Genomic DNA, 23,666 nt, shown 5'->3' with positions numbered 1-23,666 from the left:
TCCGGGAAGCTAATCAGACTGATCAAGGCGACGATGGATGGAACGCAGTGCTGTGTGCGGATTTCGGGTGAATTGTCGAGTTCATTCGAATCGCGCAGGGGGCTTCGACAAGGTGATGGTCTATCCTGCATGATGTTCAACGTGGCGCTAGAAGGTGTTATTCGACGAGCGGTGGGCGAAATGCGGGGCACGATTTTCAACAGATCCAGTCAACTTATCTGCTTTGCCGATGACATTGATATAGTCGGCAGATCATCTGCGGCGGTGGAGGAGATCTACCGCAAACTGAAACGCGAAGCAGGAAGGATTGGGTTGATGATTAATACGTCCAAGACGAAGTACATGCTGGCCTGCGGATCCGAGACCGACCGAACCCGCTTGTCCAGTAATAACAAGGTCACGATCGACGGTGACGAGCTGGAGATAGTCGAAGACTTTGTCTATCTCGGCTCACTGGTGACCGCAGACAATGACACCAGTCGTGAGATCCGGAGGCGAATTATCAGCGGAAGTCGTGCCTACTATGGACTCCACAAGCAACTGCGGTCGAGAAGACTTTGCCCTCGCACGAAGTGTAACCTGTATATGACGCTTATTAGACCGGTTGTTCTCTACGGGCACGAGACATGGATATTGCTCGAGGAGGACCTGCGTACACTCGGGGTATTTGAGCGACGAGTGCTAAGAACCATCTTTGGCGGCGTACAGGAGAACGGAGTGTGGAGGCGAAGGATGAACCACGAGCTCGCGCGACTCTACGGCGAACCCAGTATCCAGAAGGTGGTGAAAGCTGGCCGGATACGCTGGGCGGGACATGTTGCGAGAATGCCGGACGACTGTCCTGCAAAACAGGTGTTCGCTACGAATCCGGTAGGAACAAGACGAGCGGGGGCGCAACGAGCGAGGTGGTTAGACCAAGTGGAGCGTGATCTGGCGAACGTGGGGTGCCCGAGGAATTGGAGAACGGTTGCCATGGACCGAGTGAATTTTAGGAATTATGTTCGTCAAGTTATGTCGTGAGACGGAATACTATGTAAATAAAAATAAACTACTACCCGAAGGCAGCCTGGCGGACAAACTCGAAAACAACTAAATTAAGGATAGTGGATCTCTTTAAAGGAAATCTGTTTTCCATTGAGATCCATGTAGTATTTAATTTAGTATTATCATTACATTTCCTCGCACTAAATTTAAACATTTCAGTTCTCAGCATGAGTAAAATTTTGCCCGCGTTTTTTATTAATTTTTGTTGCTGCCAGACATGCTGAGAACAGTAGCGTCCATTACCAGGGGGCTCTAATGAGCTTTTTGGTGTGGGGGAGTGTGGTGGGCCGCTACAAAAGGAAAAACAAATCATTCGTTTCCTTAAACAGTGTGATCTATTCAATGTGATATAACTTTTTTTTTGAGGGTGAAAACATTAGGCTAATCCCTCTTTAAATAAAGTATGTATGTATGTATGTATGTTTGACCCACCAGTGGCTGGTAGGTCTTTCGACCCGAGTCGTTACGGGAAGTCTCGATCGCACATTCAAATATTGTTCATACTTAACTCATCAACAATATTTGCAGCACAACCAAGGGGTCCGTTACCACTGGCTTGGGACAGGTTTAACTCATCTCACTCCCTTCCAACTGTTCGAAACAAATAAAGAATCCTGAAAAGGTACCTAAGTAGCATATTCATGATTCCAAATTTGCCGAGATACTCCGGCTGGCTTAAACCCACAATCCATTGTATATCAGTTTTCCGCTCGTTTGATGCCCTGTCCTAACCCCTCTAATCCCCAAGAATAGAGTTAAGCTATTTTAAATATATAATATGCTTATGCTTATGCTTATGATACGTACACAGCCAGATCTTGTCAGCATCCCGGTGAATAGTAAAAATACATTCACTATTCATCTTATCAAGGCCGGGCCCACTGTGCAGTATTGGACGCAGAGACGACTGGAGCCAGGGGAGGAAGAAACGTGGACAACAGTACCATACGTTCCCATGTTTATTTAATATTAATTCGTTGGGAGCATAGATGCTAAGATATTTCTATGCTCCTTGGTGTTGGGCCTTGCGATTCTTCCTTCAGGGGATGGAAATGAGGTTTTTCTACATAAAGTCCAAAATTTAACAATACAATTATTAAAGAAACTCTTCTTTAACCATCATACACTGTTTTAATTTTGGATCCCTGTACCTTCATCTCAGGTCATCGACCATGGTTATAGCGCCATTTCTCGCTTTTGAAAAGATTTGAAAGAGCAGAGAAATAATGAATACAGCCCCGAAATCCTTAGAATTTTTTCATTCTAAAAGATTTAAGCGCCAAAAAGAATACATACACGTATGAACACACATTGATATGAAACAAATATTTTTCTCCCTACATTTGTCATCATTAACAAAAAGAGTTAAGGAGAAACATTAACATTAGTAGAACATAAAACCTTTCAAAGTCTGTTTAGAACTCGAAGGTTTTTCAAAAATTTACCCCTATAATAGAATTTTGCTAATCTAGAAAGTTGTCCACCAATAAAAAGGGTTAATATTTTTTATGTAATTGTACTTATTTAAATTTTTAACTCTAGACCATTGTAATCTATAACGTTTGCTTCTGTTGATCAATTTAAAGTGGAATTGCAAGATATGATTAACAAAATGCAGTTAACGTCAATAAAATTTTTAAAAAAGTAAGTTTTGATTAATTAGAAAAACACATTTACTTTTCAAAAAGACCTCACCGCACGAGTAAAAATAATTTTAAAAAAAATTGAATAACCGTAAAAATACAAAAGAAAATGAAAGGATACTTATCATTAAGCCATCATAAGGCTTCAGCAATTTCTTGGCGGTCCGCAAAAAAACTGAAATAAACTTTTTCTATCGTAGCATGCCAAGATCATCACGGCTTTTGTCCGAATCGGGAAATCTACTTTCATCACACTTGCATGAAACGACCATCTATTTCCAATCGCAATCGGAACACCAATTCGAATTTTTATGCTCGAAATTGATTGTGGCAGTTCTTCATTAAAATAAACTCTTTTGCTAGTTATTCAATCAACACACGTTTATAACTAAATATGACAAACTACAGCCACAGCACACAGTTTTCGAAGTGAAATAACTTCCCTCCCTGATGCCACAAACTCCCTTTTAATTCTCAAACAAACGATAGAAACCACCTGCTCACGGCAAATTTCGGTACAGCCATAAACGAGTTTGATACTCATCCACAAGCCTATCCACAAGCCGGTTGAAAACACCTCCGCCGATCAGTGTTTCTATCCACACCCGCAACTCGTTTAAGACTTATCACAAAAACTATATTCAAAACAATGAAATAAATAACAATTTTCACGGACAACGGAAAGAACTCGAGGCGATCCCCAGGTTCTGCTTCTTTTGAAAACTGATATTCCCTTTTCGGCGAAAGCTTGTGAGCATATCAACACTAAATTCACTTAACACCTTTTTAAATATATGAATTCAAATGTTTCGGAAGCTAAACCGCATAAAAATTAATAATTTCGAAAAATTTTCGCGCACGTGACAAAAAAACGCGTGCTCTCCAAACCAGTCGTAGCCTACTTCTTCTAAGCTATTTTAAATATATAATAAATAAAAAATTACATATTTTTCCATCTTACCTTTCAACCAACTACTTCGCTTACCTCGTTGTTCTTACTCCCAACTTTGACTTTATAATAATGAACTGTATGTTTCCATATCCTTAACCTGCCATTTAGTTTTTAACTGACAGGCTCACATACTCCTTATAATAAACATTCAAGATTTTGATTTTGATTACCAATTTTCTGTAACCTGGACATAATTCCTGAAAATCAAATTGCATTTAATATGGGCAAATATTTCATTCAATGCGCTTGCACAATTCCTATCAATCGATTGATTCTAAATGCGTAGAATACCTGGAACAGTAAGTGAATAATTTTTCCGAAAGTATTTGGTTTGTTAGCGCGTTTTTTCATCAAAATTTATTTAAATTCCTATGCATTTTTTAAGTAACTTGAATGGCTACAGTAACGCATTTACTAACAACAACAGCCATCAGTAAAGTGACGACATTCACGCGCACGCAGCCCACACAAAATGAATGAAACTTAATAAAAAAAAAATGTTTTTATTAAACATAATTTATGTGATGTGAAATTATGATATTATGATAAGGGAAAAACGCTTAAAGGCTTTTTGATTTCTTCAAAACGATCAAAGCAATCGATGGCTGTTACTATTCTACCACTTGTAAATAAATGAAAAAAAAAACTCCAACATTCCTCGGTCGTAGAAACCAAACTTTTGATCATCACTATTTGCACTACCTCCAAAAAAAATGTTGTCTATCCTTCCTTACAATCTGGATTTTCCACCGGTACCTACTGTGTAAAGTATGGTATTGGTACCTATTTTTAGAGATGAATAAGATAGACTCATACTACGTGACCCGTGGAAAGGCTGCTAAACAGGATATGAACACAACCCACGTATTCTGGCGTTAAAAAAGTAAAATAAGTACAGCAGCAAAAGCCATAGGAGAGTGACAGTATAGTAAAAAAAAATCGGAAGCTCTCACCGGGATTCCTTGTCCTTGTGGTCCAATCTGTCTGCCGTCCACAAATTGTTACTTCATGTTTGGTACACGTTCAGCTTTTCCTGCCAAAAAATCACTAATATCCTTTAATTCCACTCCACATATTATTTCCTATGAACACTCAAAGAAATCTTTCGTTTTCTTGCAAATTACACTTTCACTTTTTCAAACCATTAGGATTTGTATCACTGATAGACAAAACTATAAAAATTGCAGAGCCGGTTAATCCCTCTTTAAATAAAGCGTACAAAAAAAATTAAAATCAAGTTTTGAGAAACAAAATATGAATTAAATTAAAAAAAAGATTCAAAGTAACCATCAATGCCAAAGCAGAAATAGCACCAAATGTGAATTTCAATTTTACATCTTTGAAACAATAAAAAACCTTTTCATGAGATGTTTATGATCATGACACTCATCCGATAATTTTTTTTTACCAAATTGTTACTCTAAATGTGACCAAAGTTTCATTCGATGCCCTCAAAGCCAAGTGGGTATGAGTGCAAAAATTATTGGTTTAAAAAAAAATCAGAATATTTATAGATTAAATGTTTAAACCACAGAATCAGTTATCATTGAAAAAATTCAGATAAGGAATTCAAATGAGTTTAGTACCTTAAACAAAAATCTTGAGTTCTGAAATTTCAAGAAAAATATGAAATTGAACTTCAGTAACTGAAGAAACAACACAAGACTTGAAAATCTGAATGAATTAAATCTGGAAAAAGATAAGATGAAAATATAGAAATATTCTTGTTAATAAAACCGCTCAACTATGAGATCGTTTTTATGAAAATTTAAGAATTATCATTTGGAAAATGATATGCTGAATTCAGAATATTTACTTTAGTAGATGATGAAATTTTGGTTGAATCAGTTGAAAAATTTTCCATTTGAATTTCAAGTCTAAGAAAGAAATTGGGATGGGAATTCTATACAGAAACTCTGTACTGCCAATTGGTCCAATTAGGGCAACTGCAGTTTGTTTTAAAAGATTTTTTTTTTCAAAAATAGTGAGGAAAAGGTTTTAGAATTTTTGACCCAACAAAAATTTCAATAATAATGATTGAAAAAAGAAAAATTATGATAATACCCTGTATTAACCCGATATTAAACCGGATGCTGTCCGTGCAAAATTCTGAAATGTTTATCACAAAGCTTCTCTGTTCTCTCGTGGCTCTGTTAGCCAGTTTTGGCGAAATTAAATGCTATTTGAGTGCAGTAAACATTACTTGGAAATTTCACGTAATAACAAACATTATTATTGTACAAGACGTTTGTATGTAATGAAAATGAGAAGATGTTTTTTTTTTATTTTACCTGTTGTGTACCGAATATCCTTACTGATATGTTTCTATAAAAAAATGAAAATTTGAGGTGTTTTGCATCATATTCTTCTATATTTTTGTTCAATTTTTTTTTTTCCAATCCGGTGATTGTCCAGATTTTGGGTTGAAAATTTTGAAATTTCATATAAAGATTTTGATATTTTTAGCTCGCAAAATGCGGAAGAACTCCTTCACTGCTTACTTTAGGGGGGCCCCCTTAACTTATGTAAGAGAAAAACTATTCTAGATATTATTTCACGGGGGCCCCATAAGTTGTTATATTTTAAGTTTTCATTCCGATTTTCTAGTTTTGATTTCTTTTCATAGTGGTATAATTAAAGTAATGTTAAATTTATTTCCCTCGGGGGCCCCCCCCTGAGCCGGAGGGCCCGACGCAATTGCCCCTATCGCCCCCCTCCCTTAATCCGGCCTTGAGAAGAATTGAAAGCTCCAAACCAAAACATGAATCTAGAATATGAATTCGTAATTTGAAATCTGAAACTGAAATCAGAATCTGAAAACTGAACGGTCAATCTGAAAACTTAAACCTGAATCTGAAATCCGACCAACGAATAACGATTTATTCTACAGTAATGTTTATAAGTATAACATAACAGTCAAATTTGCAAGAATGTCATAAAAATCTATCTGGTTGTGTTAACATCTCGCCTTTAAATGTGGTGTATCGATTGTTGCAGGAATAAATTGAACAATTCTGCCTTGTAATATGTCAAAGGTGAAATTTGGCAAATGGTTCTGCCTTAAAACAGCTTTTTTTTCTCAAAATTCTCTTCCATTCCGATGAGCAGCCGTGCCGTCGTCTGGCAGATGAAATTCGATTAGAAATTCAAAATCAATAAAGTGGGACACTGTGAAAAATTTCAAAGCCCAAAAAAAATTTCCCAAGCAAAACGTGTTCTAAGAACACATTTGTTTTTGTTTTTATGATATTATACCATACAATTGGATTAGTCTTTATCAAAATTATTTGAAACACCTTTGAATTTTTCGAACTGTGTCAGCGGCCAAAATTTCCGAACAGGTTCCGCAGAATCGATTTTATATTATCACCCCAGAAACGTAGCGGTCGACGGCATAACAATGTTCGGGAAAATTGCATCCGAGCAAAAGCCACAAACTAAACTCGTAAGCATTAGCGCGGGCGTTGGGATTAGAATGCATCTGAAGCAAACTTTATGGTTGCATACGAATCGATTCATTAACTGGTCGCGCGGTGCATGTTTTAGCAATAATCGCATCGAAGAACGTTTTGCTTCTTTTTATTTTTCCGTTGGGTTGCACTTTTACTGAAAAAAAAGAATTGGATTTCCGGGAAAACTTTGTAAATTCAAATTGCCGGTAACGTTGACTTGTTGAGGCCAGGTGGGGTTTAATGTATTATTCAGGATCGTCAACATAGTACAGCCTCTGAATGCAGGAATCAACATATACATGTAGCACCGCAATGTGGTCAAAAGGGCAAAAAGTGTAACATAAAGTATATCAAATGTTTGGTAGGAAGATAAAATCAATACCCATAACTAAAAGGCTCAATAAATAAGAATTAGATTTCATAAACTATTTCTCTACTAAAGACCATCACATAAACTTGAAAAAATAATAAATTTTACTAACACAATTCAAAATAAATTAGAATCAAAGTTTCAAATCGATGCTTTTTCTGGTAAGTCTTTATTAAACTGATCTAAATGATATTTGCTAAAAAAATAAATTGAAAGCAGTCTGGTTCACAAGTTTTAACTCAATATTTCCGGAGCATCAGAAAAAAATACGATTTAAAGTTTAGAATAAAGCAGAATTTAAGGCTTCGGACATAAGAATCAGTGCACAGAAATAGAATACATAAAATATAACAATAGATTTGAAAAAAAAAATGAATTATAAATGAATCTAAAATAAATTTCAGATTAAATCAGTAATTAACCATTACTAAGCAATGTTAAGCCAAATCATAATATGTAGATAATTGTTAGTTTTAAATCATCTCGATTAACATTTTTACCATCATTTTCAATGGAAATGTTGAGAAAAAAAAATTCGTGGTAAAAACATGAGTTACAAAAAATAATTTACTGAAATGTGAATTCTCGATACGGAAAAAAAGTTAATATCCATTTATAATTTCAAAGAATTTATTCAAATATGTATTTTCATTTTTGATTTTCATTTAGATAAAAAAAAAATATATTTAATTTTAATTAAAGTGATCAAAGTCAGAGATAAATTATTTTTGATATTCATTTTCTCCTGGTTGTAAAGGCTAACAAAGCTCATTTTTGAAGTTCACAATAAAAACTTTCTATATTTGTGTTTTCAATACATGCTTAAAGAATTATATTGATTGATTGATCAAAAAATTGATAAAAATTAAAATAAGGAATTCCAAGTTTGGTGTAAATATTGAAACCACAAAGCAAGCACTAATTTGGTTAACACAGCCCTTTAAAATTGAACTTTGAAGTTGATACTTCAAATCACTTTTCGAACTTTTCAAAAATTTATCAAAAAATCATGATCGATTTAACAAAATAATATTTATTATGAAAAAAGCGAAACGTACCAAAAATTTTATTTAAAAAAATTTAGATTTGAAAAACAAAACAATTCTTGCTAAAAAAAGCAAAAATCTAAACAGAAGAACCCTAAAATTTGGTTAATTTTTTCAAACATTAATACCAAATATGGTGATGAAAAATATAACTTTTTAAATATATCTATGAGAATAAAAAAAAATCAAAATTATTATAAAAGCTTAGTTATAAAATTCAATGGATGACTCAAGGGAAGAGCATTTTGAGTGTCAATTCTTTTATAACGGGTTTTGTCTATCACCTCTAGTTTTGTTGATATAGCGTTTATAGTTTAAAAAATGAATCAGATTTAGGTGTAATAAATCATTGATAACTGTTGAAACAAAAACCTTCATGAAAATCAAAAACTTATGCTGAATTTGTTAATAATCCCTTTAATCGCAGAATAATGGTTTTTTTAGATATTCTAATATCAGAAGTACAGTGAACGAAAAAAGTAAACTTCTAAACTTTGTCATTACAAGTTTTTTGACCTAACACAATAAGGATATATTCGATTTTATTTAATTGATAAATTAGTTGAAGTCGGCAAAACGGATTGACTTTTTCTTTCAAAAAAAAAAATCCTAAAATTTAATTTTGTTTCTTTAAATAATTTGCAAAAAAAAACCTTTTTTACAGAATGGGGAATAAAAACCAAGAAAAAATCCTTTTTGCAGAAGGCAAAATTACTTACGGTCTACGGGAAATTTGATGATTTATTTATAGCCTTATTTTAATTTCTGTAATGTTTTACAGTTTTGTCAAAAAAAGTTCTGAAATTTCTTAAACTGTTTCGGGTTGTGGGAGGAGAAAAACGCTGCTTTGATAGCAGTTGAAAACAGCTTCAAACTGTGAATTTGTTTAAGTGTAGTTAGGTTTTATAAATTTTAGAATTTATCAAATTTAGATAACTTACATTAAAGGTGTTTGTTAGATATTCATTTTCCCGAAATCCGGAAGGGTCTTTTAACTGAAAACCTGGCCAAATGCTGTTATGATATGCCAAAGTTTCACTAACCATACTACAACATTTATTTTTGACCTCAGTATATCAATCATAGAAATAAAATGGAATCTATCATATTTATAATTAAATCAATCATATTATTATAGTTGGATCTATCATATTTATAATTAAATCAATTATATTATTATAGTTCAATCTATCATATTTATAATTAATCAATCATATAATTATTAGGCCGCTGCAAGCTTTGTATGAAAATTTCAAATTCTTCAATTTTTACACTTCCCATAACTTTTTTTGGTTGTTTTTGCTACCAGAAATAGCAATAAAATTTTTGGAAGCGATCCATTCAGTCCTGAATTAGCGCAACGATTTTTAATTTTGTATGGAAATTTATATGGGAAAACAAAAATTTTCACTAAAAAATCGCCAGAGCTCTAGCAAGCAAAGTCTTCCCTTTTTAAATACTTTTCAATGGATTCAAATTTTTTATTTTGGAATGTTAATAACTTTCTTCATGGAATTCTTAGCTGCTTGCCATGTTAGCAAAAAATGAAGCTCAAAAATAGTCAAAAACATAAATCAAAGACCGACTTCATTTTAAGCTTATTTGAATTTTCTGGACGATTTAATGTGCAAAAATTTCTTCTTTCATACAAACTTCCATACAAAATTGAAACGCGTTGCGCTAATTCCGGAATCAACCAAATCATCTCAAATTTTGCACTGATGCTTGATGGCCAATAAGGCATCGAAAAACATATAGGAGCAAAAATTCGTTTTTTGCAGCGTTCTAATAATTATAGTTGATTCTACTATAATTATTGTTGAATGTATGACATCAACCGTGCATTATAGTTGAATCTATTATATTTATAGTTGAATGCACAAAATTAATCATACAACTATAGATGAATGTATTATATACATTGAGAAATGTACGAAATCAATCAAACTGTCTATTATATGTTTTGTTGAAATTATGATAATTATAGTTGGCCGAGAAGCAATCAGTTGTATGATTGAATATATGTAAGTGGATTTTTGTTGGAAATACTATACTTTTTACTCCGTAAATATTCGATTGGGATTATCATTTTTATTACAATTGTATAAACTTTTCCTATACATCCATGTACCACCCTGATGTACTTACATACGTAGAACTCCGAGGTTAGAAATTAACTAATTAAAAGTGCTGTGGAGAGCTGTGTTCCAGAAAACGATTGATGGAAGGTAACTCTTGGTCTGCATGACATCTTTCAATAGGCATGACCTTTGTTTATTTCGAGAAGTAAGCATCACAAACGATTGAGTTCAATATTTTTCAAGAGTTGAGAATGAAATGAAAATAAAGTCTGCAGAACCAAAATTTGTAAACGTTTATACACAACAAACGATTGACACGCGTGAGACCACTTATTTATAAACAACAATTTGCATATGTACATAATCAGTGACTAAAGTGTAACTTTTCCATCAGCATCTAATGGAACAGGTCGATTTTAGTCGTAATCCTTTAAAGTTTATCAAAAACCACTTTTCAGGATAGAATTGTTGATGGAAAATGGCGAGCGTTGGGCCCTTTTGATTTGTCACTCTTGTCCACAAAATAGAACAGAATCTAGAGATAGAATAAATTTAAAAAACGTTCTAAAAAAAGCGCAACCCATGTCGATGATCTTTGGCAATTTCACCGCAAGCAAGCAGAGGCGGAATGAATTCTGGGGACCGGCCGGTCGGCCGACGAAGAACCGACGATTAATCCGTGCTGAATGTCCGCGTTAGAGGCTCTATCATTTACCGGCTTATACATAATGTTTTCCTTTTATCTCGGTTTCGAGTGTGTTGTGTAGGACATAAAAATTGAATGAACTCCAACTGGTAAGGGGGCTCAGCCAAAAAAAAACGATATGTATAACAACTAAGGCTGGTCACATTGGAAGAATATTCAAATATTCGTTTGTGAAGAGACCAGTTGAAAAAAAAAAATCGCGCAGATATTCCATCTTGGCGATATATCAGCTAATTTTGCATGAGGATGAGGTTAGTTTTTTGTGTTTTCGCCAACTCAAGGAGAGGAGAAAGGAAAGATGGCTTGTTGCATTTCGTGGGGCCTTTTGATTTTCGTGGTCCGTCCGCGATGTCCGATGTGGTAGAACTTGGTGTGGCAAATTTTTTTTGGAAATGAATTATTCTTTCGCGAAAATTTGCCCGTATAAAAGCACCCAGAATTTCCCAATCATCGTCAGTTAGAACCGATTCTTCTGTCTAAGAACAACAGCAGTTCAAGATGCGTGCTTTCGTGGTGAGTTTGGCTGGTGATTTTAATTGGATCGACGATTAGAGGATCTTGTGCTGGAATCAAAGAACGGCAATGAAAAGTGATGATCAATATAATAGGATGGTGCCGAGTTGCATGAACAGTGATTAAGATAGCTAATCGGATAGTGGGACGATGATTGGTTTTCGGGTTTATGGGATCGTGAGAGGAATTGATGCTAGTTTCTTGGTTTTTGCAGCTACTATCAGCGTGCCTGGCGATGGCTTCCGCCCAATTTGGAGGCCGAGCTGTGCAGGTTAACTACTCGCCGACAACCTTCGACTCGGCCATCATCGGAGGTGCATCGGTAATGATCTGGATGCATATGCTTAGGGAGTGGATAGGAAATTTCTAATGGTTTGTTAATGTTTCAACAGGCTGGTGCCTCTGCCGGTGCCTCGGCTGGAGGATTTGGAGGAGGTTTCGCTTCTCGTGGAGCATTCTCCGGAGCAGGTGCCTCTTCGTTTGGAGGAGCTAGCTCGGGATCATTCGGTGGAGCCAGTTCAGGATCGTTCGGAGGAGCCAGCTCAGGATCATTCGGTGGAGCCAGTTCAGGAGCTTTCGGTGGTGCAGCGAGCCGGTCATCTGGATTCGGAGGCGGCGCTGGATTCGGTGGTGCATCTGGCTTCGGAGGTGGTGCAGCTGGATTCGGAGGTGGTGCTGGATTTGGAGGTGGTGCTGGATTTGGTGCCGGTGCTGGAGCTGGTGCTAGTGCTCGTGCTGGCGCTGGAGCTGGAGCTGGAGTTCGTTACTTCGTCAAGCCTGAAATCGTAAAGAAGCACTTCTACTACCACGTTGCCCCTGAAGCCGAGGCCGCCGCTGAAGCTGAAGCCCGCGTTGAAATCCAGCCCCAGACTCACTACAAGGTTCTGTTCATCAAGGCCCCGAGTGCCCAGGCCGAAGCCGCTGCCCGTGCCGCCGCTCGTACCCGCACCCAGGAAAAGACCATCGTCTACGTTTTGGTCAAGAACCCAGAAGCCCAGGCCGATGCCGGTGCCGATGCTGCCGTCGATACTTATGCCAGTGCCAAGCCCGAGGTCTACTTCATCAAATACCAAGGCAAGGGAGCTGGTGCTGGAGCCGGAGCTGGAGCTGGAGCTGGAGCTGGTGCATTCGCTGGTGCCGGAGCTGGAGCTGGTGCTGGAGCTGGATTCGGTGGTGCTGGATTTGGTGGTGCTTCTGCTTTCGGTGGTGCTGATGCCTCTGCTTTCACTCGCTCTGGAGCTGGTGCTGGTGCCGGTGCTGGTGCTGGATTCGGTGGATCAAGCTTCGGTGGCTCAAGCTTCGGTGGATCTAGCTTCGGTGGTGCTGGTGCTAGCGCTGGTGCTGGTGCTGCATCCGGATCAACTGGATTCTCGCGTACCTTCAACACTGCCGGTGGAACTACCTTCGGTGCTACCCCAACCTTCGTGTCTGGTGGCGGATCAGCCTCTAGCAACTCCTTCGCCTCGGGATCTTCATTCACCGGATCCACCTTGGCACCGGCTTTCTAAGCTAATGTTTCTCTGTCAAACAGAGTTCGAAACACGCTAATAACTACAAAAACAGGCTTCCGTCCCGTTCCACCCTTGATTCAAAGAATCACCGGGAGGAAACGGGAGTGAATGTGATAAGCAAACGGTTTTACGATTTGGACAAACGCTGCCAGTGCAACAGCAAATGTATAGCTAAGCTAGTAGAATAAAATAGGATAGATTTATGATTGTTTAGGATGAACGATGCATTAGAAGGTATAAATCGCATACCAGCGCGATAAAGAAGACAATTTTGTACCATACAATAAAACAACTCAACACGTCAAAACAAAATCTATTCTTATGTTGATTGCGACTATTCACTCGTTTCCGAAATCTGTACCTGAAACTGTATTCAACTACAAACGTTGCATGAAATATTGAATGCAAGTTCATATCTAAGTAGTTATGATGATTGATCAATCCTTGTTCAATTTAAAGGCGAGGTCGAAAAGCACAATTTTTGAGTGTATACTTTTCATCACACGATCTTTAACGAAACAGTATATAACTCTGTGAAATCGAAGTAGAAATCAAACCTACTTTTGACCGAGTCGTCCGCACCACGAATTCACTTCTCAATAATCTTAATAAAAACAATTAAATATGGGAACATTGCAGGACAGCACACAAATCAATCGATGCAATGATATCAGGAAATTAGAGCCAGTACCATGGCAAAAGTAACCAGTCTGTATCATGGCCGTAGGAACGGGGGGGGTTTTGGGGGTTAAACCCCCCCCATGAGGATCCAAAACAGCAACCGAGATATTCTACTCTACACTCAAAATTTTGAATTCAGAACCAAATTATGATAATGGAGTAATTTTAATCAATCCAGACAAAAAACAAAATTTCAAAAACCCATCTCAAGTCCGAAATTCTGCTACACTTTTTCAAAATTTTCTCACTTGGTCATCGAAATTCTGGGCTGAATTTAAAATTTTGAATTAAATTAAACCCATTTCGGAGGTTCTGGTTCCATAATTCCCATAACCCAAATTTTATTCCTATTTTTGTATTTCGGATTCTGTACCCTGTTCAGGATTATTTTCAGTACAAATAATCTTAAGAAATTAGAAATGAAAAGCTGCTTTTAAATCATGGTTCAAACTTGGTTATGCAATTCATATTAAATTTGAATAATGTTTTTCGAGATCACATGTATTTTCAATATTTTGATTAGGGTTATATGAATATAAAAAAAAGAAAAAATTTGAAAAGATTCAGATCTTTGTAAATTTATATTTTAATCTTATTCACAATACAGATAAAAAAAAGTAATTTAAATAGTGAATTTAAATTAAACCTGAAATGCAGAATTAAGTTAATAGATTCATGAATGAGGGCTCTATAACTCTGCTCTGAAAATTCTGATCTGGAATAGAATTTGAAAATCGTATTTTTTTAACACTTGAGAAATCGTATGGAAATTAGGATACAAATTCAAAGAACAATTTTTTATTTTGCTACACTTCGAAATATAACTCGAATGGACTAAATTTAAGTGTTAAACTTTATTCGACAAAATTGAACACAATATATTCTGTTACATAAAAAAAATTCCAGGGGTTTCTGAGATATTGAATGCCAAATTTCGGTGTTTCACGTCGTAGATTTCTTGGCGCTGCTTAATGTGTTAAAATTGCTTGTCAATTCAATTTCCAGATTGCAATTTTATCAACCAAATTAGTTTGGAAACACAATTTAGCTGAAAACCACAAATAAAAGTTAGAATTTCAGTTTTTTTTATGTTATCCGCAAAAAAAAATTATTAAAAAAAATATCCATAGGCCTTTCATTATGGAGTTGATTCTTTATAAGACATATTTACAGGTAAAGAAAAATTTTCAGCTAAAAATCCTTCACAAATTTCTTTATTTTTCCAGTGCATTGTTTGACATTTTCCACACATTAAGAGCACCAAAATTTGGCATTTTATGTTCCAGAACCCAATAGACAAAATTCTGCTAATTTAATATAGATATATGAGTGGAAGTGTCGTATTTCATTTTGTAGAATGAGGTTTCATTATTAGATTTATTTCATTTTAATTATGCTTTTTAATGGAGCATACAAGCGGCTAGCGAAAACACGAAATGTCTCGTATTTGGTCCGCAATGTAATATCATTGCTGTTTTTTTAAACCAATTTTTAAACTTAAATCATTAATTTGGTTCAAGTTTGAATCATTAAAATTTGATGAGAAAATCTTATGATTTTTATCTTTTACTTTTTTTTAAATTGATTTATTTTCATCAAAGGCTAAATTTTAAATCAAATTCAAAGATTTTTAACTCCTTAACTCTTAATTTTAGAACCAATTTTCTAAATTTACGATTTAATACGAAAACTTTAAATGTCAAAGTAGTTAAAAATGACTAATCATATTGTAACAATCATAATGTGTTTTAATATTTTTTTGTATTCGTGCATTTTTGGACAAAAAATCATAGCTAAAAATCAGTCATCAAAAGCCCCCCCCATGAGTCGGTTCTTCCTACGGCCCTGGTCTGTATGATATTGTGTGGTCGAAGACCGTGAATTTCTACCATAATTTTGGGAAAAGTATTCCGTTGACTTACCTAGATGGTTTAGCATGCGTTTGAGTGACGTTATAGCCTCGCTGTTGCTAACAGTTTCCACCGTGGTGCAAATGGCGTGCAGCTTTTTGATCATCGACTGTGTCGAATAGGTCATCGCTACCGATGGCAGTTTGGTGATGAAGTCATAGGTTGCCTCGGTATCTGTAAAACAAGAGAAAATTTAGAAAAAAGTCAATTAATTGTTTTATCAATTCATGTTTCAAAAAGAGAGTTTAAAAGCATTTTTTTTTTCATTTGGAAATCGTATTCAGTTCCCCACATTACGAAATAATCCTGTACTTCATTGTTCGCAAAATTATGTAGTACAGAATAATATGAAAATACAGTTTCTCATGATCGTGCTCAACTTTTAGGGGTCTTTTTCATGTAATACTATATGATGCGAGGTGCCGAAAGGATGAAAACGTCCCGAATGTCTGTATTTTTAATTATAGTTAATTATAAACTAGCTGATCGCAAGCAACTGTAAAAATGTAATAAGTTTAAATGTTGTTGTTGATACAAATCAAAACCTCGATATTCTTTTCACTGAAAAAAAAATTACCGACCGCACATTGTCCGCATAACGTCATCTCTAAAACAGTAAACAGTTAAAATGGACGACTCTTTTTGCTGACCTCTAACACAAAATTTGATTTTTATTTATGACTATTGGAAAGACAAATAATCAGAGGTCACTAATTTTTCTAAATGCATACCTGGCACCGCTGCCTTTCACCTATAAGTTTGAGTCAGGGCGAAAGAGAAGAAAAAAAGTTCTCTGAAAGCTTCGTCCCATGCGTCTCAACTCTCAGTATCAAGTTATCCATTTCCACCAGATCTATTCTTCTTTCCGTGTAGCAATCGCTAGCATAAGAAGGTGCACTGAGGTGGCGTTTCGGATGATCAATGCATTTGGGTTGGTGTTGGAAAGAAATTACTGGAAAAAATCATTCGGATTAGCATTTTTTGTTCACTCATCGAACGACCCTCTTCAAATAGAGTTTTGTCTTAACTTTCATTTTAGAACCTGGCAAAAGGATGCGCGAGTGACCAGCGTTGGAAGATTTTAAACCGCTCAAAACCGTAGCTTAGACGAAAAACGAAAAATGTACTAATTTTGACAAAATGAAACTTGGTAACCTTTTGTTTTGGTCGTCAGGTACAATTTTCGTTTATCCGTATAATTCCCCAACAATTTTTGATAATCCGTAGAAAATCTGTAGAAAATGCTGAAAATCAGTAGATTTCTTGTATCGTTGTGTGTGAGTTATGCGTGAGGTGTGGTTGTGTGTTATGAGTGAGTTAGGTATGAGGTGTTGTTGTATGCTGTTTGTGTGTGTTTTTTATTAGTTGATCACCCAGGTGGTAAAACTTTCTTACAGATTGCATTCCAAGGTACGACGAGCCTCCGCGTCCCCCCAGTATGCTACTCTGGGTCCATGGCTAAAATTGGACGACTCATGATTCTAAGTACCCCTACGCCATAAAGTCCACCTGGGGCCTCTGGTCATAATTACCATCCGGACCTGCAACGAAGGCTGTACCCGAGATGGGAGACCAAGTCCGCGCTTAACCGCTCATCGGCTCATTCAGTGTCAACTCCAGCATATATACCCTGCCTTTTGTTACGATTCAAGACTAAGGACCTCTCCTCTGACGACTCGAGGCCGGCCTTTACTCGTAACTCTATGCTCGCTTGGTTTGCACGACTATCGTGCGCTCTGCCTCTGTTTGAGACCACTGCAAGAGACCAATGACCTCTCCTCTAACGACTCGAGATCTTGGTTCCGCTTGGATTGGCCAGAGGTCCTCTCCTCTTTGCTCGTCCGTGTGCCGAGCCGAGAGCAGCTTATCCTGGACTCGCGCCTGTCACAGCACACGTACGGGTCTTTAACGCTTGCGACTCAGATGAATCCCGACGGTGATGTCATCCTACCCGACTAGAGTGACTCATCCGACGGCGACGTGAGACCACTCTACCCGAGCCTATAACGCGACGTGAATACTCTTTCCCCTACGAGTTCGACTGCGGAGAAGGTCATGTCATCCCAACAGCCTCCATCACAGAGAGCGCGTTCGACTCGGATACTCCGCGACTGTACACACACACGCGCGACCCACCAGGCAGCTCGGCATACGCAGAAGATAGTCTTATTTTTGTATGCTTTACTACCAGGTTCGGACGCATACTACTCAGATGCTCACCGACGAAGGAGTAACCCTACACCGGTCGCGGACTGGTGCAGGTTCAAACTCCTCTGCAGAACAGTCATGATCCGGGTGAACCCATCGCTGACCACGCGCCAAGTATTGGCATCCTCACACATCCTCCGCACGATGTTGTTGACTGTCAAGTCTGATCCGCAGGCGGCAAGCATGTTAGTGCGTACCCCTTCGAACCTCAGACAGTTGAACACTGCGTGCTATAGTATCTCAACTGTGTCACCGCAGGTTGGGCAGAATGGCGAGACCACTGTCAAAACCTATAGTCGTACTGCATGAAGCATCCGTGACCAGTCAAAACTGTGTCGTGCAAAAATCCGCCTCTCCATGTCTCCGATCCATCCAAAATCCGACGTTAGGGATCAAGCGATGGGTTCACCGAGCTGGGACCCTGGTGCTGCCAGCTGGACATCGAGGCCTCTCTGGCATGTTTCCGCACATCGGGCATGTGCCTGTGCTCGTAGCAGAAGATGTCTTCCTCAAGCACGACCGAGATGGGCATGATCCCCGCCACAACATCAGCAGCTACCGAGGACACCGTTCGGAATGCGCTGTTAACTCGCAGGTTCATCAGCCGCTGCACGCTGCTTTTGCAGATTACACTGCCTGCTCAAAGCTGCCGCTTCGTACCGCCAAATGAAAGAGGTCACACTCGCCAGGACCTTTCTTCTACTGCAGCGAATCGCCGAGTAGTTCGACATGGCCCGTGAGAGGGCTGTTGTCGCCATTGCCATGTTGATGTGTGTGATCGTGTGTGTGTTTTTTTTTCAGTTGATAACCACAGGTGGTAAATCCCGGTTTACGGATTGTATTCCGAGGCACGGCGAGCCACCGCGTCCCCCCAGTTTGCTACTCTGGGTCCATGTGTACAATGGGAAGACTCATGATATACTCCGTGTATACCCCATACTTCCTAAACTCCACCTAGGGCCGCAGACCTGGTTCCCACCTCGAACTGTTTAGCACACTATACTTCAATAGTGGGAGGTCTATTCGCGCTAGTGCGCTCCAAGGCAATACTCATTAACGAGACCACTTTCAGCAAAACCTCTCATCCTTCCGACTCGACGCCTGAACTCTCCTCTAACGACTTGAATCTCCAGGAATCGAGGTTTGCCCCCTTGCTCGTCGTGTGCCTGATCGAGAGCAGCTTATCCTAGACTAGCGCCTGTCACGGCACACGCGAGGGACTTACTTAACGTAACTTAACATAATCACTCTATTCTGTGTGAGTTGGGCTTGAAGTATGGTTGTGATGTATGTGAGTTGGACGTGTGATGTGGATGTATGTTGAAAATCAGATGGGCGTCTGGTTTTGTCGTGAGATGAAAATGAGCTGGGCTTGTGTGGTATGGTATGGTTTGGTGTGAAGTGTGTTATTTAGAAGCCACGCGTTGGGGTTGAAAATGAGGATACTGTGAATGCTGAGTGTGTGATGTGTTGAAGTGGAAAAAATAACAACTTACCGTCTTTTGCATTTTCTGAACCGAGCCTGCTAATGCTTTTGTGACAATTTATAAATTCTCTGAAGGAAATTTTTCACTAAACAACTTTGTCGAAGACCGTAACTTCGTATCTTATTAGGCCAAAAAGTTATTTGCTGTTTTACAGGGCATTGAAAAATAAGAAATTCAATTGGCATCACTGCTTGTGCCTCGCTAAGAATTCCATGAAAAGTAGTCATGCAATACCATGTTAGACACCCATCAGAATGACTTATATTCAATTCAATTTAACCCTGTGAGGATAAAGCAGGGTGGCCAGCAAGTATCCATTTTCAAATTCCCGATATTTTCCCGTTTTTTTCGATCGAGATTTTATGATCTTCCCAGTATAGTCCTATTTGCCGCTGATAGTGTTCGTGAAATTATGCTCGTTGTTTCACCAACACTTTTCAGTTTTGGGACAATTAACCTCAAAAACGTTCATGAGCGTCGACTGGCTGCCCGTTTTTTTTGTGCCGAGAGTTTTTGATGTTAATTGTCCCGTCTCATCTGTACACGCTTAGCAAGTGTGCGTAAGAAATGTCAAAAACAACTTTATTGAAATACATAAATATGATTATCAGGGTTTTTAAACCAAAATAAGACTTATTTTAATGTTAAACGTTAGGTTATTCAGATAACGGTAATGTTTGTTGGAATTTCTACAGAAAACAGTTTAAGAGGTTTGTATTTTAAGGATTAAGATATAAATAATTGAGGCCCTAAGATCAGGGGGAAGAGGTGACAAAATCGTCAATTTTGAGTTATTTTTCATATCTCAATCTACATCTACTGTAAAAATCTGATTTTTGATAATTTGTCAAAACTTTTTCGATTGAATTAAAACGATGCTATTCCAATTAAAATTACTTTATCGCAAACAGAATTAGACTACTATTGAGCTCCGGTTTCAGTATTTTCAAATTTGATATATAATCATCAAAACGATGAATTTCGGATGAATTACGGATCTGTAAATCAAAACTTAGCAACTTTAAGTTTAGATTCACGATTCGAATTTTAACTGGTTGATCCAGATTCTTATTCTAATTCATTTATTTTCTCTGCCATTTTGAGAACAGAATCCACTAAGTTTTATTCCTCCTAAGTCTTGTTTTGATTTTCTTCTTGAATACTGAGTGAGGTTTTCATTATACATTTTAAATTTTTATAAATCCTAAGTTTTGGGTGCTTGACTTTGAACAAAGGTATGTTTATCTAAATTCTAAGTCTGAATAAGCAATCCAACCAGAACAATTGAATATCGTTATTCAAATTTTAAATTTGAATTCTAAATTCAAATTTTGAAAGTTATTCTAAGGCTCGAATTTTCTTTTCAAGTTCACTTTTTTGTTGTGAACATTTCTTAATGTTATTCGTAGCTCATAAATTTTAACGTTCTGTACTTTTTACTTACTTAATGATCCCGCGTCGATCCTCCGGTGCATAGGGCCGTGGTAAAAGACCTCCACTGTTGACGATCCGGAGCCAGCGTCTTCACCTGGTCCCAGTCAAGATTATCGTCGACAGTTCGGATTTCAGCGGCTAGGCTTCGCCGCCACGAGTTTCTGGGTCTGCCTCTTCTTCGATGTCCTTCTGGATTCCAGTCTAGCGCCTCTCTGCAAATCTCGTTTTCATCTCTTCGCAGCGTGTGCCCGATCCATCTCCACTTACGTTCCCGAATCTCGATTTCTAGCGCCCTTTGATGACACCGGCGATGTAGTTCCTCATTCGAGATCCAGTTGCCAGGCCACCAAGCGCGGATGATATTCCGCAGGCAGCGATTTACAAATACTTGCAGTTTTCGCGTCGTCACCGCATATGTGCACCAAGTTTCGCACCCGTACAGCAATACGGATTTGACGTTTGAGTTGAAGATTCGGATTTTTGTTCGTAGAGAGATCTGGCGTGACCGCCAGATGTTTCGGAGACTCGCAAACGCAAATCGGGCCTTTCTGATCCGGGTTTCGATGTCTTTTCTGGTACCACCATCAGGCGTTATCTGGCTCGTGATACTGGAAGCACTCCACTTTCTCAACTTGTTGCCCAGCTACCATGAAACGTTCTGTACTTTTTTAATATTTTTTAATCAAATAAAGAATGCGATTACCACTGCCCTATGCACCGAAGGATCGGCGCGGGAACATTAAGTAAGTAAGTATTACCAGTAAAAGCGCAAAATGTATAATAGAATCACGCAAACATTTGGTATCTCGTTCTACCTTATGTGCATTTTTTTAATGAACCATTTCAAATGGTGGCCACTTATTTTGAATTTTCCTGTTTTATCATATTTTTCCCGGCATTCACTTATGAATTCCCGACTCTCGAAGGTTAAAAATTAAGTTTAATTGTGAAAACCAATTTTTTGGAACTCGAATTCTTCAAAGCACTAAAAGGTATACGCTGATCTACAAAAATTTTGATTTTTCAAAAAATTCTCGTCTTTTGCCCACTTTTTCTCCATGGCATTTAGAGCCCGATTTTATATCGCTTTTGAATAAAAAAAACGGATAATTTGAATGAAAGAACTCAATAGATTAATTTAGAAAAAAAATAAACCATAAAGAATTTTCCAGTTTTGATTTGAAATTTTCGGATTTTTCCCGGTTTTTCCGGTCCCATTTTGGATTCCCGGTTTTCCCGGTTCGCTGGCCACCATGACTCAAACATTCAGCCAGCCAACCAAATTGGGTATTGAAATGAATCTACTGTCGTAATTGGAAACTAAGCGCCTCTCAAGTGCCATACATGGACCCTAAAGAGGCGTTAGATGTGGGTTCGACTTTCATGGGTGATGACTAATAATTCTTTCGCATGTTTAAACCTTATCCGCCCCAAAAAATTTAACCCGTTACAGTCCATAGAGTGTCAATTTGACACTCTTGACTCAAGCCAGTATATATCTTTTGTTTCCCAACCGATTTTCACTAAATTTATAGTTTTAGAAACCTTGTAATGTAACCTAAATATGTCTTTCAGACATTAATCACCTACAACACTTCAGTTTTCCGTTATAAAAAGAATAAGAAAAAATATGCTTCAGAAAAAGACTGTAGATCAGCTACGGAATGTTAAAAAAATTCACATTATGTCCAAGAACGCTGAAGTTACAAGCGCTAAACGTTGAGGATAAGGATACATTTTTTTTTTCGATAACACAAATTATGCAGAAAAGTGGTGCAAAAACCATACTTTTCAATCAATGAACCGTTAAAATTGTTTAAGTCACACCAGATAAATTTTGCAAAGAGGATTGAAAAGTTGACACATTTTTGCATTTCTATATTGTCAAAATACGAAACACAGGATTTTGAAAATAAAAAAAAATTAAAAATAGCAGGTTTTTGAGCTTTTTGTCAATTTGCAGTTTCTTAGATTTTTTTGCAGTCAAATTAAACTTTGCACTAAATTTTGAGTACATATACTCAAGATCCGCAATAAATTTATATTCATCAGAAAGCCAATTTCATACCGATTCTAGTGGTGTTATTACATAAGCGATACCATGGCCATTATCTTAAAAAAAAAATCAAAAAATATATATCCTTATCTGCAAAGTACAGCTTCTGACTTCAGCTTTCCTGGACACTAAAATATTTTTTTAGCATTCCGTAGCTGATTTATTTAGTCAAGTTGAAAATCCAATAGGAATATTGTTTTCTATTGTTTTGAAACAGTGATTTCGAATTTTAAGCACAATCATTCGAAGGTCCGTCAAAATTGTGATAATATACCAAATAATATCCTAATCGGTAAGAAAATTCTGATGAATTCTTTGTTCCCGCAAAAATACCATGGAAATTTATTAGCTCCTAATGGCTCCCGAAAGAATGGAGACGATCCTAAGCATTCGGAGATCTGAAAAGTGGGGATCTGTAGTGAAATTCAAAGCGTTAGTATGTCATACCAATGCTTTGCTATGCTTTCTTAACGCGATGCTTGTCGCCCGAATATGGCATAACCTTAGATATTAGTGTTGTAGGCGAATAATGTCTGAAAAACCTATTTTATTTACATAACGGAGTTTCCAAA

At 37.4% G+C, this 23,666-nt stretch overlaps 2 protein-coding genes across 3 annotated transcripts in view; one reads left to right on the top strand and one right to left on the bottom strand.

Moving 5' to 3' along the window:
- The window catches only part of LOC129740565 (protein gone early), a 376,826-nt gene that overhangs the window by 74,901 nt on the left and 278,259 nt on the right, over positions 1–23,666 (bottom strand). For both annotated transcript variants that reach the window (XM_055732270.1, XM_055732271.1), the window contains exon 6: positions 15,922–16,083. In XM_055732270.1, coding sequence (XP_055588245.1) covers positions 15,922–16,083 — 162 coding nt within the window. The remainder of the gene's footprint in view (positions 1–15,921; positions 16,084–23,666) is intronic.
- LOC129740568 (fibroin heavy chain-like) lies at positions 11,756–13,615 on the top strand. Its single transcript, XM_055732273.1, has 3 exons — positions 11,756–11,807; positions 12,022–12,129; positions 12,200–13,615. Exons 1-3 carry the CDS (start codon positions 11,793–11,795, stop codon positions 13,313–13,315), a joined length of 1,239 nt encoding a protein of 412 aa, XP_055588248.1. The 5' UTR covers positions 11,756–11,792; the 3' UTR covers positions 13,316–13,615.

This window comes from Uranotaenia lowii, chromosome 1, assembly GCF_029784155.1.
Source record: "Uranotaenia lowii strain MFRU-FL chromosome 1, ASM2978415v1, whole genome shotgun sequence".
Classification (NCBI taxonomy): domain Eukaryota; kingdom Metazoa; phylum Arthropoda; class Insecta; order Diptera; family Culicidae; genus Uranotaenia; species Uranotaenia lowii.
Note: the sequence above shows the minus strand (reverse complement) of the source record. Positions and strands in the feature narration are given on the sequence as shown.